The sequence below is a fragment of the Siphateles boraxobius genome, unplaced genomic scaffold (assembly GCF_051911475.1).
Source record: "Siphateles boraxobius isolate OS27281-9 unplaced genomic scaffold, OSU_SipBor_1 2, whole genome shotgun sequence".
NCBI classification, from domain to species: Eukaryota; Metazoa; Chordata; class Actinopteri; order Cypriniformes; family Leuciscidae; genus Siphateles; species Siphateles boraxobius.
Genome location: NW_027508810.1, coordinates 1,413,668 through 1,437,500, shown reverse-complemented (window position 1 = coordinate 1,437,500; position 23,833 = coordinate 1,413,668). Strand labels below are relative to the sequence as shown.

Here is a 23,833-nt window from a genome sequence, read left to right as displayed (position 1 = left end):
CTTTTTTAACATTATTGCTGTTCGATTATTACCGATGACATCATAAGCCGCGGGCTGTCTTATAGTCTGCGTTAACACTAATGCACAGATCTGTTTTGACATTTCAGATGTTCTGTCGGTTTTAACCCCTTCAGACATAACTGACTTTGGTTTAATGCACTTGCATCTCAAATTGCTTTCATGATGCGAAATTAATCTAAACGCTTACCCGAAAATCCGCTCAGCCTCGCGCTGCAGGCGCTCTTTACAACAAACACAGAAAGTGCACACGAGCGTTTGAAAGCTGCCGTCTGTCAGTGATTTTCATTTATCTAATATACTATCTGATTGCTTTCCAAACAGCATAAATAATGTCTTCTTGGAGCAGCTGGCAGAAGAGAAAACACTGAAATGGCAGAGAAACTGCACAAACCTGTTTCTCGTCGCCCGTGCCCTACACATCGAAGCCCATGACTGTCCTTGAAATTCACTTCAGCCTTTCCAAACATTAGTTGTTTGTTTATATGGTACTTTATGTAATAGTTTGCTTTAAAACAGTGGTTCTCAAAGTGTGGGGGGTCAAGGTTACTGCAGAGGGGGTGCGGGAAATCAGCAGTAAACCCCCCAAAAAACAGCCGTTACGTCACTACAGCGTTCAAGTGCGTGAATAGTGGTTAGCGCTCTGCCCTTGTAAAGCTCGAACGAACAGCATACACAGAGATGTTCTTCTTCAGACCGTTGGAACAAGCCCAACATAGAAGTTGCTCGGATAGAAAAGCACTTCTTCAGCGGAACGAATCACAAGCTGCTGTTGTGAACGCACCGCTCCACGGCTGTGAGAAGACCAACACGAAGCTGAACTCGTGACGCACTCTCCACAGCTGTTATATATTGGCTCCTTTTATATAGTGTCCATCCAAAGCATCACTTAACTATTTAAACGTTTTTTTTTATTTAAATTAAAAGTTTAAGTTCTGGTCTATTATTCTCTCTTACTGTTATATGAATCAAGGACATTGAAGGAATACAGGACTAGTTTTACTTTGTAATGTAAAAAATCTTTCCGTTTTCATATATACATATATATATAAATTTTGGGGGGCAGATTTTTTTTAAAGTTTAAAGGGGGGAACGACTAAAAAGGTTTGAGAACCACTGCTTTAGAACAAGCAGCTTTACAGTATTGAACATGAAAAACGGAGTCAGTGTCACTTTTGATTAGAATTACAACTTCAATTTCTACCATTAAGCATCTCTCCAGTGTGTTCATGTTAGGGATGCACGATATATCGGCCGCCATTTCGGGACCGGCATAAGAACATTTGGCCGATATATTAAAGCCGATAAGTGTATTATATCCTTCAGCTGAGGCACTTCAGATGTGCACTGTTCACCATGATGGTTTTGAATTTCTTAAAATATGATTGGAATCACTTTGAAAAGGAAAATGCTCTTAATGCAACATGCAGGTCTGTCATATAGGCTTCATAAAATTATATAAAAATTTGGATTTACATTTATCGGCTTTCAAATATAAAGAATTATCGGTATTGGGCAAAATTGTCATATCGGTACATCACTAGTTCATATATTTACTTGTGTCTGACCTTGACAAATTGAGCAGAAAAAATTTACGAGAAGATTTCAAGGAAGACGGAGCCTATTGTAGCAAATTAGCTGTAAATAAATATTAATAATCAATAATAACTTGTTATAAGTGATCATGAAAATTTGGATCAGTTAATAGAATTAGCTTAATAAATGAATATTACAATCAATTAGCCTGTTTGTCCCGTGAACACTCAGTGTTAATTGTTTATTAGTTGCGAGTGAACTTTTCTGGAAAGTTTACTTTAACGAGCTGTTTTGAACTCCCGAAATGAACACACAGCAAACTCGGCCTGATGTTACACCAGTTCATTCTTCGATTTGGCTTGTAGTATATCGGGGCCTTTAATATGCATCTAACATGTTCCTAGTGTGGCAACTGATGTCATGTGAGCTTTATCAGACTGCTGGGTATCAGAAGATGTCATTAGAGCGTGTTCCTTGTGCTCTGAAGGTTAAGCAAACCAATTAGTCCACCTGATGCGACGTGGGGAACGCTCAGGAACACACACACACACACACACACACACACACACACACACACACACACACACACACACACACACACACACACACACACACACACACCCTTATGAAGACCAATGACACCGTGAGCAGTCAGCAGCTTCTGTCGGCTCACCAGCCCAAATTGAAACTCCACAATGCCAGTGCTGGCTCTGTGCCCTCCTCGTGTGTGTGTGTGTGTGTGTGTGTGTGTGTGTGTGTGTGTGTTTTTCCCCCAGCTACTTTATTAATTGACTTTTTAATTGGCCCTTTTGTGCCACACTTCAGACAAAGCAGGTCTGCAGGAAAACACGGCCCCCCGCACTCACAATTAACAGCGTTATAAAGAACAGCCCAAGAGGCGCTGCGCTTCACGTGACAGTCCATCACGCGCCTGCTGGCATGTGTGATAAGAAATCAGCACAGACTCATAAAACATGAACGAGACAGGACTCGGACAGCCGTCCTCTCTCTCTATTAACGATACGGAGACACCCGTCTGTCGCTTGTCATGCCGTGAAAATTATAATCTATGCAAGAATCACAGCACTGGGCTGTCGTGTTCACTAGAAGTCGACCGATGGGTTTTTCGTTGGATGGATATTTAATGTCTAAACCAAGTTTCCAGCAATAATAAACCCCACGAATTTGGTAGTTTTTGTCTTAATATGAACAGGTTTTTAGGCAGAGCTTGTCAAAATAGGCCCATTTCGTATTAAACACATACGTATTAAAATCGTGAAGTTAATTAAAACAGAATCTACATTTATAAAACTGACCAGAGATCAGTTTAAGCCATTAGACACTCATTCATGTGTTCATCAGATCAACTAGAGCTGCACGAATCTGGATTAATTGAGAATAATGCATTTTTTTAAAAAAAAATTTTTTAAATGGAGATCACAATTTTGAACAAACAAAATAACATGTCATTTACTAGAGGTTCTGACAAAATGACAATTGCTGCAGTCTATTTAAAAAAAATAATAAATTAATTTTAACTAACTAAAATCAGTTTGAATGGATGATTTAATGACTCGCTCAATACGCCACTTGTTTCATTACTGGATGAACCAGTGTTTTTGAACAAATATCTTGAATGAATAACAGTCACTTGTCGCCACCTACTGGTATAACAATGTAATTGATGCTTTCAAAAGGTGATTTGCTCTATTTTGATTGCTACCGTAGACATCAGTGTATCCGAACTTAAACTTTTATGCCGTTTCTTCTATGATAATGTTAACTATTATAACAGAAAAAAATGATAATGCTTGAAAAGACAGTTTGTGAAGCTGTTTCATGCCTATACATGACAACTGCTCTCTCTGGATCAGCGGCAGTCTGGATCTGGATTAGATTTTAATGTTTCCGGTGTGATCGTAGACATAGACAAATCTTCATTAACGAAGGAATAAGTTGCGTGGTTGTTTGAATAGCAATATTTAACGATTAATCACGCAGCTCAATGGGGAACCATCAGAATTTTGAAAACATTTATATTGCAAAGCTTTGTTTTGCTGAAATCACCTGACTTGGTGAGGTTGATTCATGCTTTAAACCACTGATTCGAAACCAAAGATCAATAAAGGTTTCAAAGCTTCATGATGCAGTGTTTTGAAACGCTTTGAAACACTGCATTATCATTAATAATACCTTTAAATTTGAAAGATGTGTATTTTAATGATGGCTATGAAGATATCGCTTTTACTCAGTTATTTGAAAACACCATGCTTTGCCAGGATGTTATATTTTTGCCGTTTTAGCACTGTCACAGTTTTGTTATACATATTTTTTTGTTCTCCTTGAAGCTTCACTTATGTTAAGTTTTTTGCACAAAATGAAAGATGGAAAGAAACTGTTGCAAATATAAAAACGATTATTTTCAACCTTATTTCTGACCCGCTGTCTGAAAAGATCCTTTTTTAAGGCGCGGCTCCTTTAAGACATGTCAGTAAACAGCCATTGTTATTGAATAGGGAACCGTATCAACAGACTCGAGCGCGTGGAGTATGTCAGAAACCGAACACGCATCAGTGTAGACAGCCTCAGTCATTATAATGGCTTCTGTCTGCTTTTGATGAACGTCAGCCGTTAAGCGACTGCACAGCAGTGGGCCGGGCTTATGGTGCTATGTATAACTATTTGCCGATGTCTTGCTCTGGAGGCAATCATACGCAAATTAATTTGCCCATGTGATGTGGTCAATTATTAGCCAAATGTTGGCTGATAAATTACGAAATTAAAGGGTGTCCGCGGGTCCTTAAAGTCTTAAAAAGTCTTAAATTATATTTAAAAAATTTAAGGCCATAAAAAGTCGTAAAGTCTTATTTTTACTTATGAAAGGTCTTAAATTTTCGATGGCAATTTGACTTAGACATATCTAAATGTTTTCCAAATTAAAACTATCTTATTAGCGTACTTTATTTATTATTCGTTCTTTGTGGATTTGCTCGTTCACGTGACATTTTGCGTCACATTCGCGCCAACATTACGTCTGTCTCCTGCACGCGAAACAGCAGGAGAGGAGAAGAAAGCTGGTTAATTTCAGTTCAATTGTAAGTTCATTCTTTATGTGTGTAGTGGTGTGCGATGTGTATTGTCTATTATGATATTGTAATCATTGTTTTACTTTATGTACGAGGGCGCACTGCGAGCTGACATCGCATTGTCTCTCACGGTTGCTTTCACTGCGTGATGTGTCAGTGCAGTTATAGGTATGTTCCCTAATAGACGTATAAAGCTTTTTTTATTTTATTATCATACAATATTTAATCAGCAAGAGGGCTATTTTCCCGTGCACAATAGCAAATATGGTATTTCTTTTATATAACAGTTAAATGAACATTGTGAGTTACATTTTATCAACAATATTGTCAATATTGTTTGTTTTCCCTTTATTTCGCTGACGAGAATTTCAAAATGAAACCGTAGCAGAGTCTCAATGCAACAACAGCGATGATTTCTTGACTGAAATCCACGTTTTGAACGAATCATTTTAACGATTCAATGAACAATCACTTGCACTTCCTGAATGAATCAGCCGTTTGAACAAATCGGTTGAATGAGTGACTCCCTGAGACTTGCCGCCGCCTACTGGCGCTTTTAGTTTCACATTTAAAGTACCATGTAATTAAAATGTTACAATTAGAAATCAGTTCATATTTAAATATTGAATTAAGAATTGAAGAATTGAAAATCTCTTAGCTTTATTTATGCAGTTGTAAATGGTGTAAATATATTAATGCCAGTTCTGATGCTGCTTCTGTGTCTCCTCTGCACTGCAATGATGGATTTTGATTTAATGATTTAATTTAACTGGTAACAGTGGTATTGTGTTATAATTCTAATGTAATTTAATTTGAATGTTAGAATTTGACATAAAAGGTGATGCATACCTCTAAGTAAAAAAAAATGTCCATCAATGGGTGAAAATGCCCCTGGAACTCAATTTTAGGTTGCAAATATTGCAACCTAATGAATATCTTCGTGAGTCAGCTGTCAACAACAGGCCTTAACCAGCCATGGTACCAGCACAAAAACACAATCAGTAAAATATCATCTAATTATCATCAACAAAATTTTGAAAATATTGAGACATATTTTTGACAATATTGCGCACCCCTAATGTTAGGTATTCATTTTGATTTCTTCAGTTCCTTAAAAGGTCTTAAAAAGCCTTAAATGTCACTATAAAAAGTGTGCAGATACCCTGAATTAGTATAGCCAATTTATAGGTATGCCTTTAGTCAACGGTGAGCGTATGAGTTAATAATTATCCTCGTTTGGTGTTCCTATGCCACTGTTTTCTCATTCTTCTCTGTGATTTTCTTCCCCAGGCGGCTGACTAAGGAGAATGTGAAGCCCTCAGGAAGGCAGATCGGAAAGTTAAGCCACAGTAACCCCACCATTCTCTTTGATTATGTGAGTATTTTATTGCTTGTGACGGCCATAATGGTCTGCTAGACTAATGACAGGCTTTTACAGGGCTCCTTTACAATCTGCTGTGTGCCATCAATGTTCATTGCGCCTGAGATTAAAAAACATGTATATGAGGTCAGACCAGTGGCCTAATGTCCAACATCAGAATAAAAGCATTGAACACGAGGCTAAATATAGTCTGTATTAGTCAGAAGGCTAACGGTAATCGCATGCATCTCTCCATCTAATGTAAGAAATTTATGACTGGGCCGACCACGGCTGACTGATCTTTATGTGTGCCAGAAAGTTTTCATCAGGATGCTTTTTTCTGCTGGGTTAGTTCTGAAGAAGTCTTGTTCTGCTGTCACTGTTCATGCTGTGCACGTCTTCAGCGACGAGAGACTCGGCGAGTTCTGCGCTCGAACACTGAGAAGAAAAGATTTGGAAGTGGCTGACGTTGGCAAGCCTTTGAGTTCATTAGCATTTCTGAGAAAAATTCTGAGAGATTCAGTGGTGAAATAAAAGATCAGCTCTGACGAAGGCTGTTATTCAATCAGTGGCGGAGGACTGCGTTTTTCTTATGCCTTTCCTCAATTTATGAACGCCGTGAGAGAGCGAGAGCACTGACTGATGCTGCTGCCACTGAACTGACAAACACTTGCCACAGTTGAAAATGAAATCAGAATGGATTGAATGAATAAATGTCCCTGGTCTAATTGTTAAATGCATTATGCCATATGCTTAGGAAACATAATTAGTGTTGTGCGCAAAGAGGGGCGTCTCATATTGATGTTCAACGTTTTGTAATGACATTTCCAAAAATGCTAATAACTTTTGATTAAATAAGCCTGTAATGAAAGTGGTCTTAAGAGATTCCTTGGGTCATGCCGAGAACATGGATACCAATTATGTCATAGTCTGCTGAACTTCCTGTCCACCATTTTGATTTATTTTCAAAACCAACTTTCTCGAACTCCTCCACCGTTTATTCGATTTTCACCAAATTTGAGTTAGATCATCTTCAGGCTGTGCCGACAACAATTTATGGATTTCGTACCGAAAGGCAAAACAAATCAAAAGCAAAGTGCCAAAATGATTTTAAGGTTGTATCTCTGCAATGCTTTGGCATATTGACACCAAACTTTGCATCCTCATTGGCACCTTACTCTGACCACATAAATTTGGTCAAAACGCCACCTATTGGTCAAAAATGATAAACCATTAAATCAAATTACTACTGATTGTATTTGATTTTTCTGGCATTTTGTCTGCAATGATCTTAATGTGTCTTTAATTGCTCATTGTTGCAGTTGGTTTGATGCTCCCAGCCATGTTTTGCTTTGAGCTTGGCGCCGCTAAATAAATACATTTATTTATTTTTAACATCGTTGTTTTCTATTTCAATTGAAAATTATGCATTATAGTTAAATGTTTGATATCATTTAAAGAGCGTTTATTTTTAGCAGTGTCTCTGATGCAACTTTATTTGCTTTTTTTTTTTTGTAATTGAGGAGTGAATCACTTCTGCAAAGACCTCTATTGTTAGAGTAATGAATGTAATGTTGCTCTCTTCTCTTTCAGATTCTGTCTCAGATCCAGTGGTATGACAACCTGATAACTCCAGTGGTGGACTCTCTGAAATACCTCACCTCCCTCAACTACGACGTGCTGGCCTGTATCCTTTAAGACGGCTGTTATAATTACACTCCTTCTGTATGATAATCTTCCCCCTCCGCTAATAACAGCTCTCCCAGGAACTTGCTGATCTCCTCCAAATCTCCCGTAATTTGCGCGTGATTAAAATAGCATGTAATCGCTCACCTTGACTTCATCATCATCACCGAAGCTGACAGCTTTGTCCATTTAAAATGAGGAAAAAAGCATTCCTCCAGTTTGGAGAGCAGCGGAGGAAAATAGACTGTTAATTTTCATCTGAACATGCCGAAACAACGACTGGCCGGATGAGTAATAGACTGAACTGTGTCTGCCGTTTATAGCGAATGTGTTGTCTTTAAAGAGCGAGACGTGGTGTGTTTGAGCCCTTGACCCTGTGGGCAGATTGCATTATTGAAGCTTTAGCCAACCCAGAGAAAGAGAAGATGAAACATGATGACACGACCATTTCATCATGGCTGCAGAGTGAGTGCCAGGTTTCCTCTCTTCCTCTCAAACGCCTCTTCGATGTGCCGAGATGCTGAATAAATTGAACTTCGGTGTGACATTCTTAATGGACGTTAAATGTCATTTCTTTAAATGGTTTGGCTCTGCCGCTAGAGAGTGTCCGGAAACCAATTTGGAGCACAAAATGCGTGACATTCTTGACTTGCCCTCTTACAGACTCTAATGCTCATTCTTATGATAATATTTTGCTTTTGTCATCACGTCCTTCCCGTAGGTCTCGCTAGTCTTTGTGGAGCGGTTTTCAGGAAATACCCCATTGAGTTAGCTGGTCTTCTGCAGTATGTGACCAACCAGCTGAAAGCAGGCAAGAGGTACGCATTTATGTTTGCGGTTTCCTTTAATGCGCCACCATGTTGTTTTTACCACACGCTAGGGCTGCACAATATATCGAAATATCGCAATGCCCTGCAATAACTGGGGTTATCACTCACTGCTCTTGGCTAGGTAACTTTTGCAGCTTTAATAATAATCAGTGTATATATATTTAATGCATACGGTGAAAACTAAGCAGTGCTTTATTTTTACATTTGATTATTCAGTTTCCGTTGTTAAATTAAACTAATGTAGGCCTTTGGTTTACACTGATGTTAAAATAACACTTCTTATGCTACAGTAAAACACTGCTGTTCACTTTCAGAAGCAGTAAGGATGTTTTCTTGTCACAAAAAGAATGTGAAACGGATATGTTGGTTATATAATTTTAAATATATAAGATCATTTAAGTTTATTTTACACACTTCAAGCATAATTTTATCGCATATTGCATTTTTCTTCAATATCGTGCAGCCCTACCACACACTTTATTTATGATCATGTGTTACCATACAAAATCAATTGCTCGGGACAAACAAGGGACACATGAACAACTTTAATAAAACAAAAAAAGTTGTGCATCATCCAGGTGACGACACGCAGTATCGAGTGTATGTAAACTTTTGAATGGAGAAGTTTTTATAACTTCTGTTATTTTGTCTTGTGGAACATATGTACACTTCTGTTGTCTTGAATGGCTTACTCAGGGCACTGAATAAAAATAGCATGCTATTTTTATTATCCCTATTTTGTCCACGATGCAGAGAGCAACGTTTCGATGAATATGTAAATATGTGCTGAGCGCTTTCTTCTCAATAACAAAATAAACACAACAGAAATGAAAGCGTTCAGAGAGCATCTGATCGTAGAGATGTGGATGTGTTTTCTACAGCTCTGAGATTCAACCGCGTCATGAGAACAGATGAGGTCATTATCAGTACACCGTTATGATAGTTTGATTATAAAGTATATTTAGACTATATAGATCTGGTTATGTAAGACTATAGTTTGAAATAATCCCTTTTCTTTGCATGACACATTGGCATTACAGAACAGAATGGGTCTTTCAGCATTATCCTGACGTGTGTCTCTGAATTGAAGAGAGGCTTAATTGTGATATCCTTTCGGCAAAAGTCCTTCATAAAAATCAGTTGCTTTCAGGCTTTCGTAGACAACCCAGGAAGTCAGGAAAGCTCTTACAAGAAGGGGGAAGTTTACAAAGTTGAATTTTCTAAGACTGAAGTAATATGAGGACCTCTGGAATATGGCCAGTGCTCATTTTGTATCTAAAGTAGTACTTTATACTGCTGCTTTATTGAGTGAATGTGTCCTTAAAGTACAGGAAGACATTCAGTCTTAAAAGTCTTTAAAGAAGTTGAATGTCAAAACACATTCAAGAATATTGACTTTTAGGTCTTTTTTTCTAAGTATTCAGTATTAGTTTTTCTTGATGAATGTCAGCAGTTATTCAGTGTACTGACCGTTACTACTATGTGAATACATCAGTGTTCATATAAAACACAAACCTGATATCAGATCAATTTAACATGAAGTAGACGCATGAAATGTGCTGTGTTTGCAACACTGGTGCGCACGAGTCCAAATGACTAATATATTTAGTGTGCAACAATTAGACTGGTATATTCACGGACTGAAGAGGCTAGTTCCAGTGGCTGTGTGAGAGAACAGTGTATTCTGCATTAGCAGCAGTGGGTTCTCCTTCAAGACGTGTGTGTGTGTGTGTAGGCAGTTAAAGCCCTCGCTGACAGACAGGAGACGACATGTAATGGGCCGTATGGGTTGGATGCATGTTCGATTAAGGACTTGACTGACAAAGATGATGCCGTCTCCGGTGTGATTTCTCATTAAGAGCTGATTTTTCTGAACGTAAAAACAATCAGAGCAAGATGTTACATTAAAATGTGCCGGTGCAATTCAATTGTTCTAGTTTTAAATTAGCATAGTAAAGTAGTCTTAGTTGTGTCTGAAGTTGTGACCTAAAAATGGGTTGCAGGTCTTTTCTGACAGCCGTGGGAATTGGCCATGCTAATGATTTAGTGCTTTATCGACCCAAATATGCATTAAAACTGCATTTGTGTCTTGGGAACCAATACATTCACATTAGAGCAGGATCCGATATTTGAGTATGTTCTCTAACACCAAGAAATCACATCTCTAATTCATTATCCGTCATCATTAAGGATGCTGAACTCCTAAAACGTGTCTCTAGTTCGAAGGTCTTGAGTTATCCCTGTGCTTTGTGTTGTGCCAGCTTTGACCTGCTGATTCTGAAGGAGGTTGTGCAGAAGATGGCAGGAATCGAGATCACAGATGAGATGACCGTGGAGCAGCTGGAGGCCATGACAGGTGGAGAACAGCTCAAAGCAGAGGTACGCCACACCGCTGAAAGATACTCAGCCTTTTATTTAGCAACACTTAAGCCACACTTACAAATCTAAGGATGTGTCATTGCCATAGACTGTAAAAAAAATATGGACGTAGTGTCCGTGACGTCACCCGTGGGTTTCTGAAGAGCGTTTTTGAAGCCTAAAGTGGGCGGGGTCATCCGCCACCTTGGCAGCGCGTCATCTCTCGTCACTCCCGGATAAAAGAAAATGGGCAAAGAGTTTGGATGTGGGTGGAGCTGAGGTGCTAATGCTATGCTACTGGCCTCGCGCTAAAGTGACAGCTGAATGTAGAAGTAAAGCCAATAGTTAAAGTTCATGTTTTTGCCCTTCGAAATACTATAATAATTAAAAGACGTAACTAAAAGTGAGACAATGTGTATCGTGATTGATTATTATTCTGCTAGTTAAAAATGTATTATCATGCAGTGACTTACAATATTGCTCTGAGCTTGTGCGTGTGACAGTGATTCATGCGCATACATGTCAGTCAGCGCAGCATCGCACGTAGAGTTCGTAAAGAGCTTTATTCAGTTCAGTCGATTTTAAAATCTGATTTTGGCCGCCTTCTCAATTTCTCAAATGGGTTAAACCAAAAATATTACCTCAGAAGTTCAAGTAAATGCACTAGAAAGCCGCGCTCATTCAAGGGTGTGCATCTATTGCTTGGACGGAGAGAAAGCACTGACACCTGCAGGATTTCATCTCACGGTACTTTTTATTTAACACTTAAAAGTTAAATAAGCACATCTGTTCCGTGAGAGCAACGGTACCGCATAACGAGTGTAGCCTGTATACTCCAAAAAGCAACGAAATTGCCAGGCATCCATTAGTGCATGCGAGGAAAACAACTGGAAATACAGCGCTGGTTGTTCTCTCCATACTCGACAACGACGGAATCCAACGGCGTGGGCAAAGGTATAATGCGTGTATTAAATTGTATGAAATAATCCCGAAAAAGCACACTGCAGAGACGGCAAGTACAGCAGCTGCTGGAATTAGCTGAGGGTGACGTTAACAGATAGACAAGCATCGGCTAGCAGTTACAGCAGCCTCAATCCACCTGTCACTCAAGTGGCCACGCCCTTAATTATGCTGAACTTTAAATATTAATCAACTAAACGGGTGAGTTATAAAACAAAATCACCCCCCTCACAGTTGTCATGAGGGCAAGATTAGCTATATAGACCAAAACCACTTTTTGCTACAGGCTGTAAACATTTTTTTCTGCGGTAAAGTTGGGCAATTTAACATGGGGGAGAAACAGATTTGACTCACCTTTGCAGCCAGCCTCAAGCGGCCAGTCGATGAATTGCAGTTTAATTCACTTCCGTGTTGGTTTCAAGAAAGAGACGGGGAGGTTGCCCGCCTGGTCATTGCATTAGATTGGGGCTGCACCAACGTCTCAGGCGTTGAAAGTGCTAGATGTGTGCGTGTGCTAATATTTAAAACTTAGATAAAAATCAGTGGCATTTTACATAAGACAGTAACATTTATACATTTTTAAGAGGGTTCAAATACATTTGGTGCCGCTGTATCAAGAGTGCTTGCACAGATACTTTAATTCTAGACCAGGAGTGCCAGTATAGTGCCATCTAGTTTGACTGCTCCGATAAGGATTTTTGCTACCGATTACAGATTTATTTATTTCGTTCATCATGATCGGCCGATCTTGATCATTCAAGCTTTAAGTAATAATTAAAGCTTTCTGTTGAATGTCAGTGTTTTTTTTGTTTTTCTTCAGATAATTAATTCCTGAGACATTATTAACAGATGATTTAGGTTGTTGTTTTAATTGAGGATCAAATAAATGAGCACAGCAAATATACATTTTTACATTGAACATTTTGATAGGCCTTTAAAAACAGGGCTTATGCAAAACACGATCCATATTAGGATACTCTGGCTTGAGCCTGCAAGACTTCATGTCAAACTGAACATAATTACAGCCCATAAGGTGTAATTAAACATTGTGACTGAGAACAAAAACTAAAAGAAACACTGCAACTCCTAAAAAAAAAAAAAGAAAGTGAGTAGTCTTATACAAAAATGATCCGGAATATTATCCAGAAAGTGCTGAGTATTTGTGTCCTTCCTATGTCCTACTTAAATAGGTAAGGCAGGGTTTTCTTTATCAATTTGAGCTTCTCTGCATTTTTGGGAGATTGTCTTTCTCTTCATCCGAAACACATGCGGCTGTCCTGAATCAACACTCGAGTGCTAAACTTCAAGCACTAGAAATGGTAATACTACACAAACTGAATAGTTATCAACTGTACAGAAACAGTGCATAATCTTCACTAAAGCGATTTAGTTACGAGCAATGAGAGACTGTTCAACAGGACTAGCAAGGATGACATCAGCTTTTTATACTGTAACATCGAATGCACTGTTTGTGTTCACTTAAGACATAAACGACTGTTTACGAAAATAAAGATACGAAGATCTGCACACTCAAAACAGTTAGTTTGAATGTTAAATGACTGACTTTGCATTCTAGAGGTCGTTCTCATACTGTATAATGACAGCAGACCCTTCTTGGTCGGTCCAGCAATGGATACAAACTGGGGGGAAAACATCGGTTTTTGTCGATAACTGATTGTTCCAGCAAAAGCGATCAATCATTCGTCCTCTAGCCTCTATTGAGGATCGATGCAGCGTGAGAACATCCCTCCATCTTGTGCATATGAACTCCATATAAAGAGATATAGTAATAGATAGGGGTGTAACAATAAATCGTGTCACAATATATCGCAATACAAAAATGCAACTATGTATTGTGTATAGTTCACCCGAAATAAAAATTATTGTGAGGAAAAGAGTTTTCAGAGTTTTAGTGTCAGTACTACATTAATCCACTATATATAATTTTGAATATAATGTATAATAATACAATGAGGGAATATTTGTGGTTCCTGATATCAAATATTACCAGATACAATATTTTAAATATATCTAGTCAGTGAAAGAGTGCAAGCATATTCATCTAAAATAATTGTGTATTTTTTCGATCTTCAGAATCATGAATATTGTTATTCTGGTGTCACTTTTGTCCTGTTCATTGGGTTTCCAGCACCAAGTCGTAAAACCAAAACAATGTAGAACCAAATTTACCATTTTAATCAACAGTTCATTTGTTAACCTTTTATCATATGTCTTGGATTATCGCAATAATATCGTATCGTGAGTTCAGTATCGTCATATGTATAAAATCGTGAGATGAGGGTATCGTTGCCCCCCTAGTCATGGATTTATGTGTTGTGATTGTGTAGGGTGGCTACTTCGGTCAGATCAGGAACACTAAGAAGTCGTCCCAGCGCCTGAAGGATGCTCTTCTGGACCATGAGCTGGCGCTGCCGCTGTGTCTGCTGATGGCGCAGCAGAGGAACGGCGTGGTCTTCTCTGAGGGCGGAGAGAAGCACCTGAAGCTCGTCGGGAAGCTTTACGATCAGGTACGAGCAACCAAACCATGATGACTGATCCATTCAGCCCTCCTCAGTGCGATCTGTCATCTCTAAACTGATGAAAACCTCTAATTAAACATGACACGCAGCAGAACTTGTCATGCAGTAGAGCTGAGCTGATGATACATTTCCTCAAAACGGGTTATTCAAAGTTTGATGCATGCTTACTTTTCAGTCAAGTTAAAATGGTGCTGTTATATAGATAGACGCAGTCAGACTAGCGCTCCTGGAGGGGATGTTCAGGAAGAAACGACATTGCACATTAATAAAATTGCACATTTTAATGAGGTAAAGACTGCCAATTAGTAAAGATGCCCCTATTAGAGGAGAAAATATGTTAATGACTGAAAAATCATGCTTCAACACAACATGACCCTTTATCATTGTCTTGTATCACTGGCGTCTGACAGCCTGTCTAAACTATTAAAGGGATCGTGAAAACTGTTATTTACTCGCAGGTTGTTCCAAACTAGCATGATATGTAAATTCCTTGTGCTCCACTGAGGAAATAAATAAGTGTTCATGCTGCTCTTTTCCAAACATCAAAAGAATATAGTGTGGCTGTCAATATCTTAAAAGGACAAAACTGATCGTTAAGACACCATAAAAGTAGTTCAAATGACTAGTGTAGTAGTCATCTCAGGTCCTACTTTCTGTAGGCAACATATACAAATACTATCTTATTTCACTGAAGTCTAGCTCTCAAGTCTTATTCACACTTTTGTATGGAATCATGTTAATATTAGTTTATATTAATATATCAGGTGTTTTTGAGTTAACATCTCAGTTTTCACAGTTTTCCCTCCTCAGATCTGCAATTGTTTTCCCTTTTCAATCTTTTACTTTCAATCTCTATTGAAGGGGTGCTAATTTTGTGGACAGAAGGGACAGACTATATCACAAAATGCATCTGGCCGTATGCACGAAAGTTCATGGTACATTCCATTTTATTTTCATATTAATGCACAAAATTATACATTCGCAATGCGTTTTGTGATCCAGACAGACTCCTTCGTCCACAAAATTAGATGGGTCATCGGCTTCGGATTGGTTATCGAGAGCACTTGGAGAAAACCTGGTGACCTAACTACTGTTTTGGCTCTCTGCTTCACTCATTTTCATTTATTTATGTACTTATTATTTTATATTTTTGCCTGACTGATGCACCCAAGTGACTTCTGAATTCACCATTCAATATTAAATCGATAATAAATCATGTATCTGTTGGTCTTGACTTGAAACGCTAATTTGCCCAGGGCTGGACTCATACATATCACTTTAAATCGGAAATTAAATCGGAATTGACAGAAATAATCATAATTGTGAAATAAAGTAACAATTACCATACTTTTCCATCATAATTAACATCAGACCTGGAGCTACACACTCAAATTTGAATGCATATTAATGATAAACGGTTTGGCAAACTGTGGCTAAAAGGAAGATTTTCAGTGAATATTAATACAAGTTCATTTAAAGGTCAGTTCACCCAAAAACTCAAAAGGAGATGTTTTGCAGAAAGTTCATGCATCTTTTCCATTAAAAATGAGGTTAAACCGTGATCAGAGGCTGTCAAGCCAATCATAAAAATGAGCTCATAAGAGCTGTCAGGGAAAATAATTGAAATGCTGTTTCCCAAAGCAAACCAAACTGAAGACTGAGTTTTAGAAACTTCCCATGGTTGTCATTGTGTGGCAGTGAGTGTGTGTGTGTAAGTAGCCTGTGTCAGCCATGGAAGACTCACGGAGGGAGTTGTACAAAACTTCTGTGGTGTTCATCCACCCACACATACACTGGCAGTTTGCTTTTCATGTTCAGCAGCTGCGCAGCTCAATTACTCACTGGGTAATCCAATTGACTGTTTCCTCTCCCCAATCCCATGTTCTCTAGACATGTCGCAATTTACAGCAGATGGTGCTCAAAACTAACATCATCAGCTCCATTCTGTGTGAGACTACGAAATGATGCCACCGGTCGATCTTTTTTGCTTTTTAGTTTTTTTTTCATCTTTTTTTCTCTCAATGTCTCAAATTAGAGCCTTTAGCAAATAATTCCCTCTCGCGATGCCAAATTGTCTAAATAATTGCTCATGGTGTGAATGTGAAACGTGCTTTTTCCTGACATCAGTGGGGAAGCTTTTAATTATTAATTTTGGCTCTTTTTTTAAAACTCACTTTGCAGGAAGTTGTGCACTGCTCATTACAATCAGCAGAAATGTGTGTGGCTCCTGTGCCCGGCTATCACTGCCTCTGATGCACCACAGAGATTGATTGACTCGTCTCTCAGCCTAAATATGCATTCAGCATGATTGCATGATTTATGCATAAGCAACCTGAAAAAATATTACAACAACTTAATGATTTGTATAAATGTGCCTTATTTTGCACGTTTAGTACATATATTGGCATTGTGTTTAGGAGTTGCAACTTAATATATCCCAGTGTTTTATATTTTGTTAGTGGTTCATGCAAAGGCAAGCATCACTTGTGCATTTTGTGTGTGTGTGTGTGTGTGTGTGTGTGTGTGTTACGGACATGTTTGGCCATTAAAATCATGTGGCTGAAGAGAGGTGATCGGACGTCTAATCCTGGCATACGAACCAACACACATCTGAATATCAGTATTATTTTCTTGCATTGTTGCGGCCTGCTTTCCATTGCATGAGCAAGGACCACTTCAGAAGGCAGAAACTTCTGGAAATGCTGGGGAATAACTCGTTTTCTCAAAGCAACTCATGCATTTCGTTAATTTTCTTTCTCGAAACGAGAGGTGGAAAAGTGAGTGATTTGTGACGGCGAGTTCCTCAGGCGTTGTTCCTTATGTCGGTCTGAACTGTTTCGAGCACTGAAAGCCAAACCAATCTCATCTTCCTTTGATGTCCAGTTTTGTTGTTAGCACACTCACATATTTAGAGACGTATCCTGATTTCCCTTCTGTTGCATCGATTTATGAATAGACACCGCTAGATTGAGTTGCGTTACGCTAACATGCGTGGACTGCACCTCTTCATCCTAATGTCATTGCTCTTCTCAGAATGATAAATAGCATATATGCCAGTTGAGCTGACTTGAGTCAGCTATGAGTGCAATCTTGGAACATAACAGGTTCACTATGACCAATGAGAGGACAGTTTTACTCACATGTGACTTGAATGAAAAATGTAATCGTAATTAAGCAAACAATCTGCAGGTCTGTTTACGCAGGGGGCTGATGATCTGTGAACTAAGGGTGCTGGGTGTAAATATTGACTTAAAGGAGCTCAATATTGATTCTTATAAGTGTTCCATGAAATAAAGTAATATTAATATCGGGCGCATTCCTGCTGCTGAATCTGCAGCCATGGCAAAATAAGTTTATCCAAATTTGCAGTCTGAATTGAATGTGAAAAATGTGTACTGAGAAATAATGGCAAGAAACCGTTATTTTTAGTGATAAAAAAATAAAAAACATACAGGACAAGCTACTTTGAACAGGTCCTTTTAGTAAATCGTTCAAAAAACCTCAAACTCTGGAGTTATTGTCTGAATTGAAGCAAATGCAATAAATCCCAATTATAATTAAGAGCTTGTGGATTGCAATCATATCAGAAAAATGTGCCTCAACAATTTACATGTGGGTGAATCTGAAACCGGATATTACTCACTTTGAAGCTTATTCACGCGCTACTAATTGGTCTCAGAAATCTGGACTCGATCTTCATTGGAAGCATTTGTAGCAGCAAATATGAGTATTTCTTGGCAGCCATGCATTCTGACATCCAGAAATTAAAGCCAGCCCTTTAAACATGTTTGTGGTCCTATACTTCAGATGTAGACTAAATTTGAGACTTGATTCTTAGTAGTCAAACCACTTTAGTCTGCATCTGCCCTTAACTTCTGTACGAGACACTGACACATAATGAAACTCAGGCAATGTTGTTCTTCATTAGGTCTCTTTAACTTTGTCTGGCAGTAAAACAGCTGTACGGGAACGTTTCTGGCTAGGTGACCCAGTGATCAGGCCGTTCCTCAGGAATCTCTCCCCAGTGTCTCGCTCCACTAAATTGCTTTACTGTACATCCCATCGATTCCAATGGAGAGCCCGTGATGAATGGCTTTAATAAAGCGAGGTGCAGTTCCCCAAATAAATGAGCGACCTGAGGATTTATTAAGAGCATCTGCATTTGGCTGGGACACAAACGTGGATCCGAGGAAGAGAGATTTGTTTAATGATGAATGCTCCTCTTTCTTCTGCTTCCCCAAAGTGTCACGACACCCTTGTGCAGTTTGGTGGCTTTTTGGCGTCTAACCTCAGCACAGAAGACTACATCAAAAGGGTGCCGTCAGTGGATATCTTGTGCAACCAGCTCCACACGCCACATGACGCCGCCTTCTTCCTCTCTCGGCCCATGTACGCCCATCAGATTCTGGTGAGTGATCAAACCAAACTCTGTTTTACACCTCAGTGCAGTGTTTCTCAACCACAGTCAGCCACCGTCTGAGACAGAATCACACCCCAAAGGGATGTACATAGGCAGCAAATTAAGATTAACTTTTAAACCTTTATAAAAAATCTTTTAACAATAAGTGCATCCCACACATTTGCACACTTGCGCACTTTTTTATGCCGTTTAGTATAAATAGTGTGTTCATACTGGAAAGTCCAATGAGGAAAAAATGCAGCAAATTAAGATTAACTTGACACAAATAGCACTTCTCATGTGAAGCGCGTGACATGTACTTTCTAACACTTGCATTTGATTGCAGTTTGATGTTGCCATGTTTTTTTTTTAATTTAAAGGCACAATATGTAAGATGTTTGGATTAAAATGTCCAAAAAACATTAGAACAATGTTATATATTTTGTTGGTTTGTGTACTTGCAAACATTATCCCGAATGTTTCCAACAATGTTTAAACCCAGAGAAATAAGCAGTTTTAACTAGGACAAGGGCCGTGTTCATGCGTCGCCTATCAATGACATCATGACATTTCCGGTTTTATTTTGCAGAAACCATGGAAAGACCAAAGATGCTTTAATATATTATGCGCTTTATTAGACAGCTGAGCAACTGTTTGGATGCATTCATCGACAGAAAACTAATTGCTATATAGCTCAACACAGTTAGTCTTATTGTTATTTTGTTACACTTTTTTTTTTTAATAAGAAACCTCTAATGGTGAAAAATGACATAGTATGCCTTTAACTATAAGTGCGTGCCAATTTGTGAGAAGTGTTCACACTGGAAAGTCCAGTGAGGATAAAGTGCACTTCAAATACTAGGATAATGCACTTTATTAACGGGAAAAAGTGTGGTATGTTGGACACTTCATGCGCTCGACTGTCACAAAAAAGAGGAAGTGCTATCAGACTCCAATGCTGGATGAAAAAACCTTTGAACAAAAATTCACACTCTAGACCGTTAGGTGCATTACAGTATATAAGTTCATAGAGGTGTTATTTGGGACATAACTTGCATTTATATTCAATAGGTTTTTTTCTGCATTCTTGGATTATTTTTGATGCAATGCATTCTGGGATTGTTATCTATGCAAATGGCTCACGGGCCTGTTCACACCGACGAGAATATTTGGCATGAAAATTCTTCACAAAATTATAGTATTGTTCAGTCCAATGCAAATTTTTTTTTTAAAACGGCAGACTGAATGGAAATGCAGAATCACTCTCTGACAGTAGGTGGCGCTTATAGAAATGCAGAATCACTCTCTGACAGTAGGTGGCGCATTCAGAAATTCAGAATCACTCTCTGACAGTAGGTGGTGCCTATAGAAATGCAGAATAACTCTCTGACAGTAGGTGGCGCTTATAGAAATGCAGAATCACTCTCTGACAGTAGGTGGCGCTTATAGAAATGCAGAATCACTCTCTGACAGTAGGTGGTGCTTATAGAAATGCAGAATCACTCTCTGACAGTAGGTGGCGCATATAGAAATGCAGAATCACTCTCTGACAGTAGGTGGTGCTTATAGAAATGCAGAATCACTCTCTGACAGTAGGTGGTGCTTATAGAAATGCAGAATCACTCTCTGACAGTAGGTGGCGCATATAGAAATGCAGAATCACTCTCTAACAGTAGGTGGTGCTTATAGAAATGCAGAATCACTCTCTGACAGTAGGTGGCGCATATAGAAATGCAGAATCACTCTCTGACAGTAGGTGGTGCTTATAGAAATGCAGAATCACTCTCTGACAGTAGGTGGCGCTTATAGAAATGCAGAATAACTCTCTGACAGTAGGGGGTGCTTATCGAAATGCAGAATCACTCTCTGACAGTAGGTGGTGCTTATAGAAATGCAGAATCACTCTGACAGTAGGTGGCGCTTATAGAAATGCAGAATCACTCTCTGACAGTAGGTGATGCTTATAGAAATGCAGAATAACTCTCTGACAGTAGGTGGTGCTTATAGAAATGCAGAATCACTCTGACAGTAGGTGGCGCTTATAGAAATGCAGAATCACTCTCTGACAGTAGGTGGCGCTTATAGAAATGCAGAATCACTCTGACAGTAGGTGATGCTTATAGAAATGCAGAATCACTCTCTGACACTAGGTGGCGCTTATAGAAATGCAGAATCACTCTCTGACAGTAGGTGGTGCTTATAGAAATGCAGAATCACTCTCTGACAGTAGGTGGCGCATATAGAAATGCAGAATCACTCTCTGACAGTAGGTGGTGCTTATAGAAATGCAGAATCACTCTCTGACAGTAGGTGATGCTTATAGAAATGCAGAATAACTCTCTGACAGTAGGTGGTGCTTATAGAAATGCAGAATCACTCTGACAGTAGGTGGCGCTTATAGAAATGCAGAATCACTCTCTGACAGTAGGTGGCGCTTATAGAAATGCAGAATCACTCTGACAGTAGGTGATGCTTATAGAAATGCAGAATCACTCTCTGACACTAGGTGGCGCTTATAGAAATGCAGAATCACTCTCTGACAGTAGGTGGTGCTTATAGAAATGCAGAATCACTCTCTGACAGTAGGTGGCGCATATAGAAATGCAGAATCACTCTCTGACAGTAGGTGGTGCTTATAGAAATGCAGAATCTCTCTCTGACACTAGGTGGCGCTTATAGAAATGCAGAATCACTCTCTGACAGTAGGTGGTGCTTATAGAAATGCAGAATCACTCTCTGACAGTAGGTGGCGCATATAGAAATGCAGAATCACTCTCTGACAGTAGGTGGTGCTTATAGAAATGCAGAATCTCTCTCTGACAGTAGGTGGCGCATATGGAAATGCAGAATCTCTCTCTGACAGTAGGTGGTGCTTATAGAAATGCAGAATCACTCTCTGACAGTAGGTGGCGCATATGGAAATGCAGAATCTCTCTCTGACAGTAGGTGGCGCTTATAGAAATGCAGAATCTCTCTCTGACAGTAGGTGGCGCTTATAGAAATGCAGAAAGACCTCGTTATTCTTGTACTCGACATGTTTCACAACATTGTTTCCGACACCTGATTGTCACAAAGAAGAAAGGAAGTCAAAGAGTGTTACATGAAGTTCCAGATTCTTTATCTGCTATTCAGTGTCACATTAGGGCTGGGCGATACGGCCTAAAAAAAAAATCCCCGATTTTTTCACAAATCCGATTTACGATTTAAATCGATTTTTTTTCTATTTTTATTTTTTTTCCTACTTAAAATCAATCTGCAGACGACAAATAAATTGTTCAAAACAAGTTTTAACTTTATTTTGTTTTAATATTCCCTTCTGGGATTTGATCTCGATTAAAGTGCAATCGAGGCAATAAAGGCCCTGTCTTTGAAAACAATGAAAATGTAACATAAAATAAAATGGGTTGATTGGGATTGGGGGGATGAGTAAAAAAACAAAAAACTTGCATCACAATAACTGTATTGTGATAATAAAATTGTTTAGTTACCAAATAATTTGACAAAGTTACCAAATAATTTGACAAAGTTAATTAACCATGCAAACAATGTTTACATGGCACAATGACTGGTATGCTACTGTTTTTATTATTGCTTAACACATTTCACAATTTCAATTCAATTCTTGTGAATTGATTCTGATCTTGATTCAATATCAATTCCTTTGGATAAATATTAGGTACAGTAGATACGTTAATGTGTTAATTGTTCTAAAAAAAATCACCTAATGCTGTAAACATACAGAGAGCCCTGTCAGCTGGTATTATTTAAGGTTAAAACTAACTCAAATTAAATATAATGCGTTTTTTATAATAACAACGTCATACTATTTTAATGATATAGGTAAAAATATAATAAATGTGTAATATAGTTATCATATTTAGCAAAATACTCCTCTCTATAGCAATTATTTTAAGTCCACAGACCTAAAACCTGAGATCTGCCACGTCACATTTACAAGCGCCAAAACGGTGTTTATTGTTTGAATTTCGTAATAGAATTGACAGAATCTGAGAGCTGAGAATCTGTTTCATATCGATAGTAACCTGCTCTGTCTTGTCTGTCGGTGTCAGTGTCCTCTTTGCTTCGCGATTTTTCTCTGCGTGAGGAAATGGATGTGGCGTGAGAGCGTGTAAAAAGTGACAGAATTGCGTCTCTCACAGTGAACTCGTGAGAGTTGGCGGCCCTGCGGATTCAGCTTGTAAATGTTTTCGGCGGGTGTGCTTCTGCTGCCGCGGTCTTGCTCATTTGCCATGTTGTTTGTGTATCTCTATCATGGCAAGCGCTGAGCCCGGTCGGAACTACGGGAGCCCAGATGGGAGCGTCGGCGGTTGTTAAAGAGAAAACCGATTTTCATTCAAAAAAATCGGCGTAAACTACACATTCGAGTTAATCGATAAAATCGATTTATCGCCCAGCCCTATGTCACATAGAACAATAGTTTGTTTGTGAGCGCCAGTCGTAGTTTTATGTAACAGCAGTGGCTCTGGGCATGTGACCAAAAGCATGAAGAAAAAGAAAAAAAACTAGCATTGACAGAATATGTGTGTCTGTCTAAATGGATGCATTCACCACGTCAGTGTGTTAAATGTACAATCACCACATATATTAATCTCAACAAACAACATAGCATTGTTTGTTGTTTATCAAGCAAAGGTGTGATTAGTGCAAACATGTTCTAAGACCATAACAATTGAAGCATAAAGAATCTTTAATGGTGGTTGAAATCGCAAAGGATCCAATAATGCAATATTACCACTATGCTTTGCTCTTGCTTTAGTAGAAATCTTGCAGTGCAGTAAAATGTGATTTATTTATTTTTATTTTGCAGTATTATAACTCTTATATGATGCTGGCTGCCTAATGAATATTTCATACAGAGCTCATTTTGTGTTTTCCCACAACGCTACAGCTCTCCAGGGCTGCGTAAAGTTAACCCCATCTCTCTTCACCTTTAACAAGATTTACCGCCCCCTAATTCCACGTGCAGGCCTCTGCGTACGCTCGTCTTCAGGCCTGTTTGTTGTGCTTGAGTGAATTATAAAGCTTGCCTGCTGTCTTTA

General features: G+C 38.8%; 1 protein-coding gene across 2 annotated transcripts in view; it reads left to right on the top strand.

The window, feature by feature from the left end:
* The window catches only part of thoc2 (THO complex 2), a 107,399-nt gene that overhangs the window by 47,604 nt on the left and 35,962 nt on the right, over positions 1 to 23,833 (top strand). For both annotated transcript variants that reach the window (XM_077235636.1, XM_077235637.1), the window contains exons 16-22: positions 5,931 to 6,015; positions 7,594 to 7,687; positions 8,071 to 8,151; positions 8,408 to 8,504; positions 10,778 to 10,895; positions 14,183 to 14,362; positions 18,618 to 18,782. In XM_077235636.1, the coding sequence (XP_077091751.1) occupies positions 5,931 to 6,015; positions 7,594 to 7,687; positions 8,071 to 8,151; positions 8,408 to 8,504; positions 10,778 to 10,895; positions 14,183 to 14,362; positions 18,618 to 18,782 (820 nt within the window). The remainder of the gene's footprint in view (positions 1 to 5,930; positions 6,016 to 7,593; positions 7,688 to 8,070; positions 8,152 to 8,407; positions 8,505 to 10,777; positions 10,896 to 14,182; positions 14,363 to 18,617; positions 18,783 to 23,833) is intronic.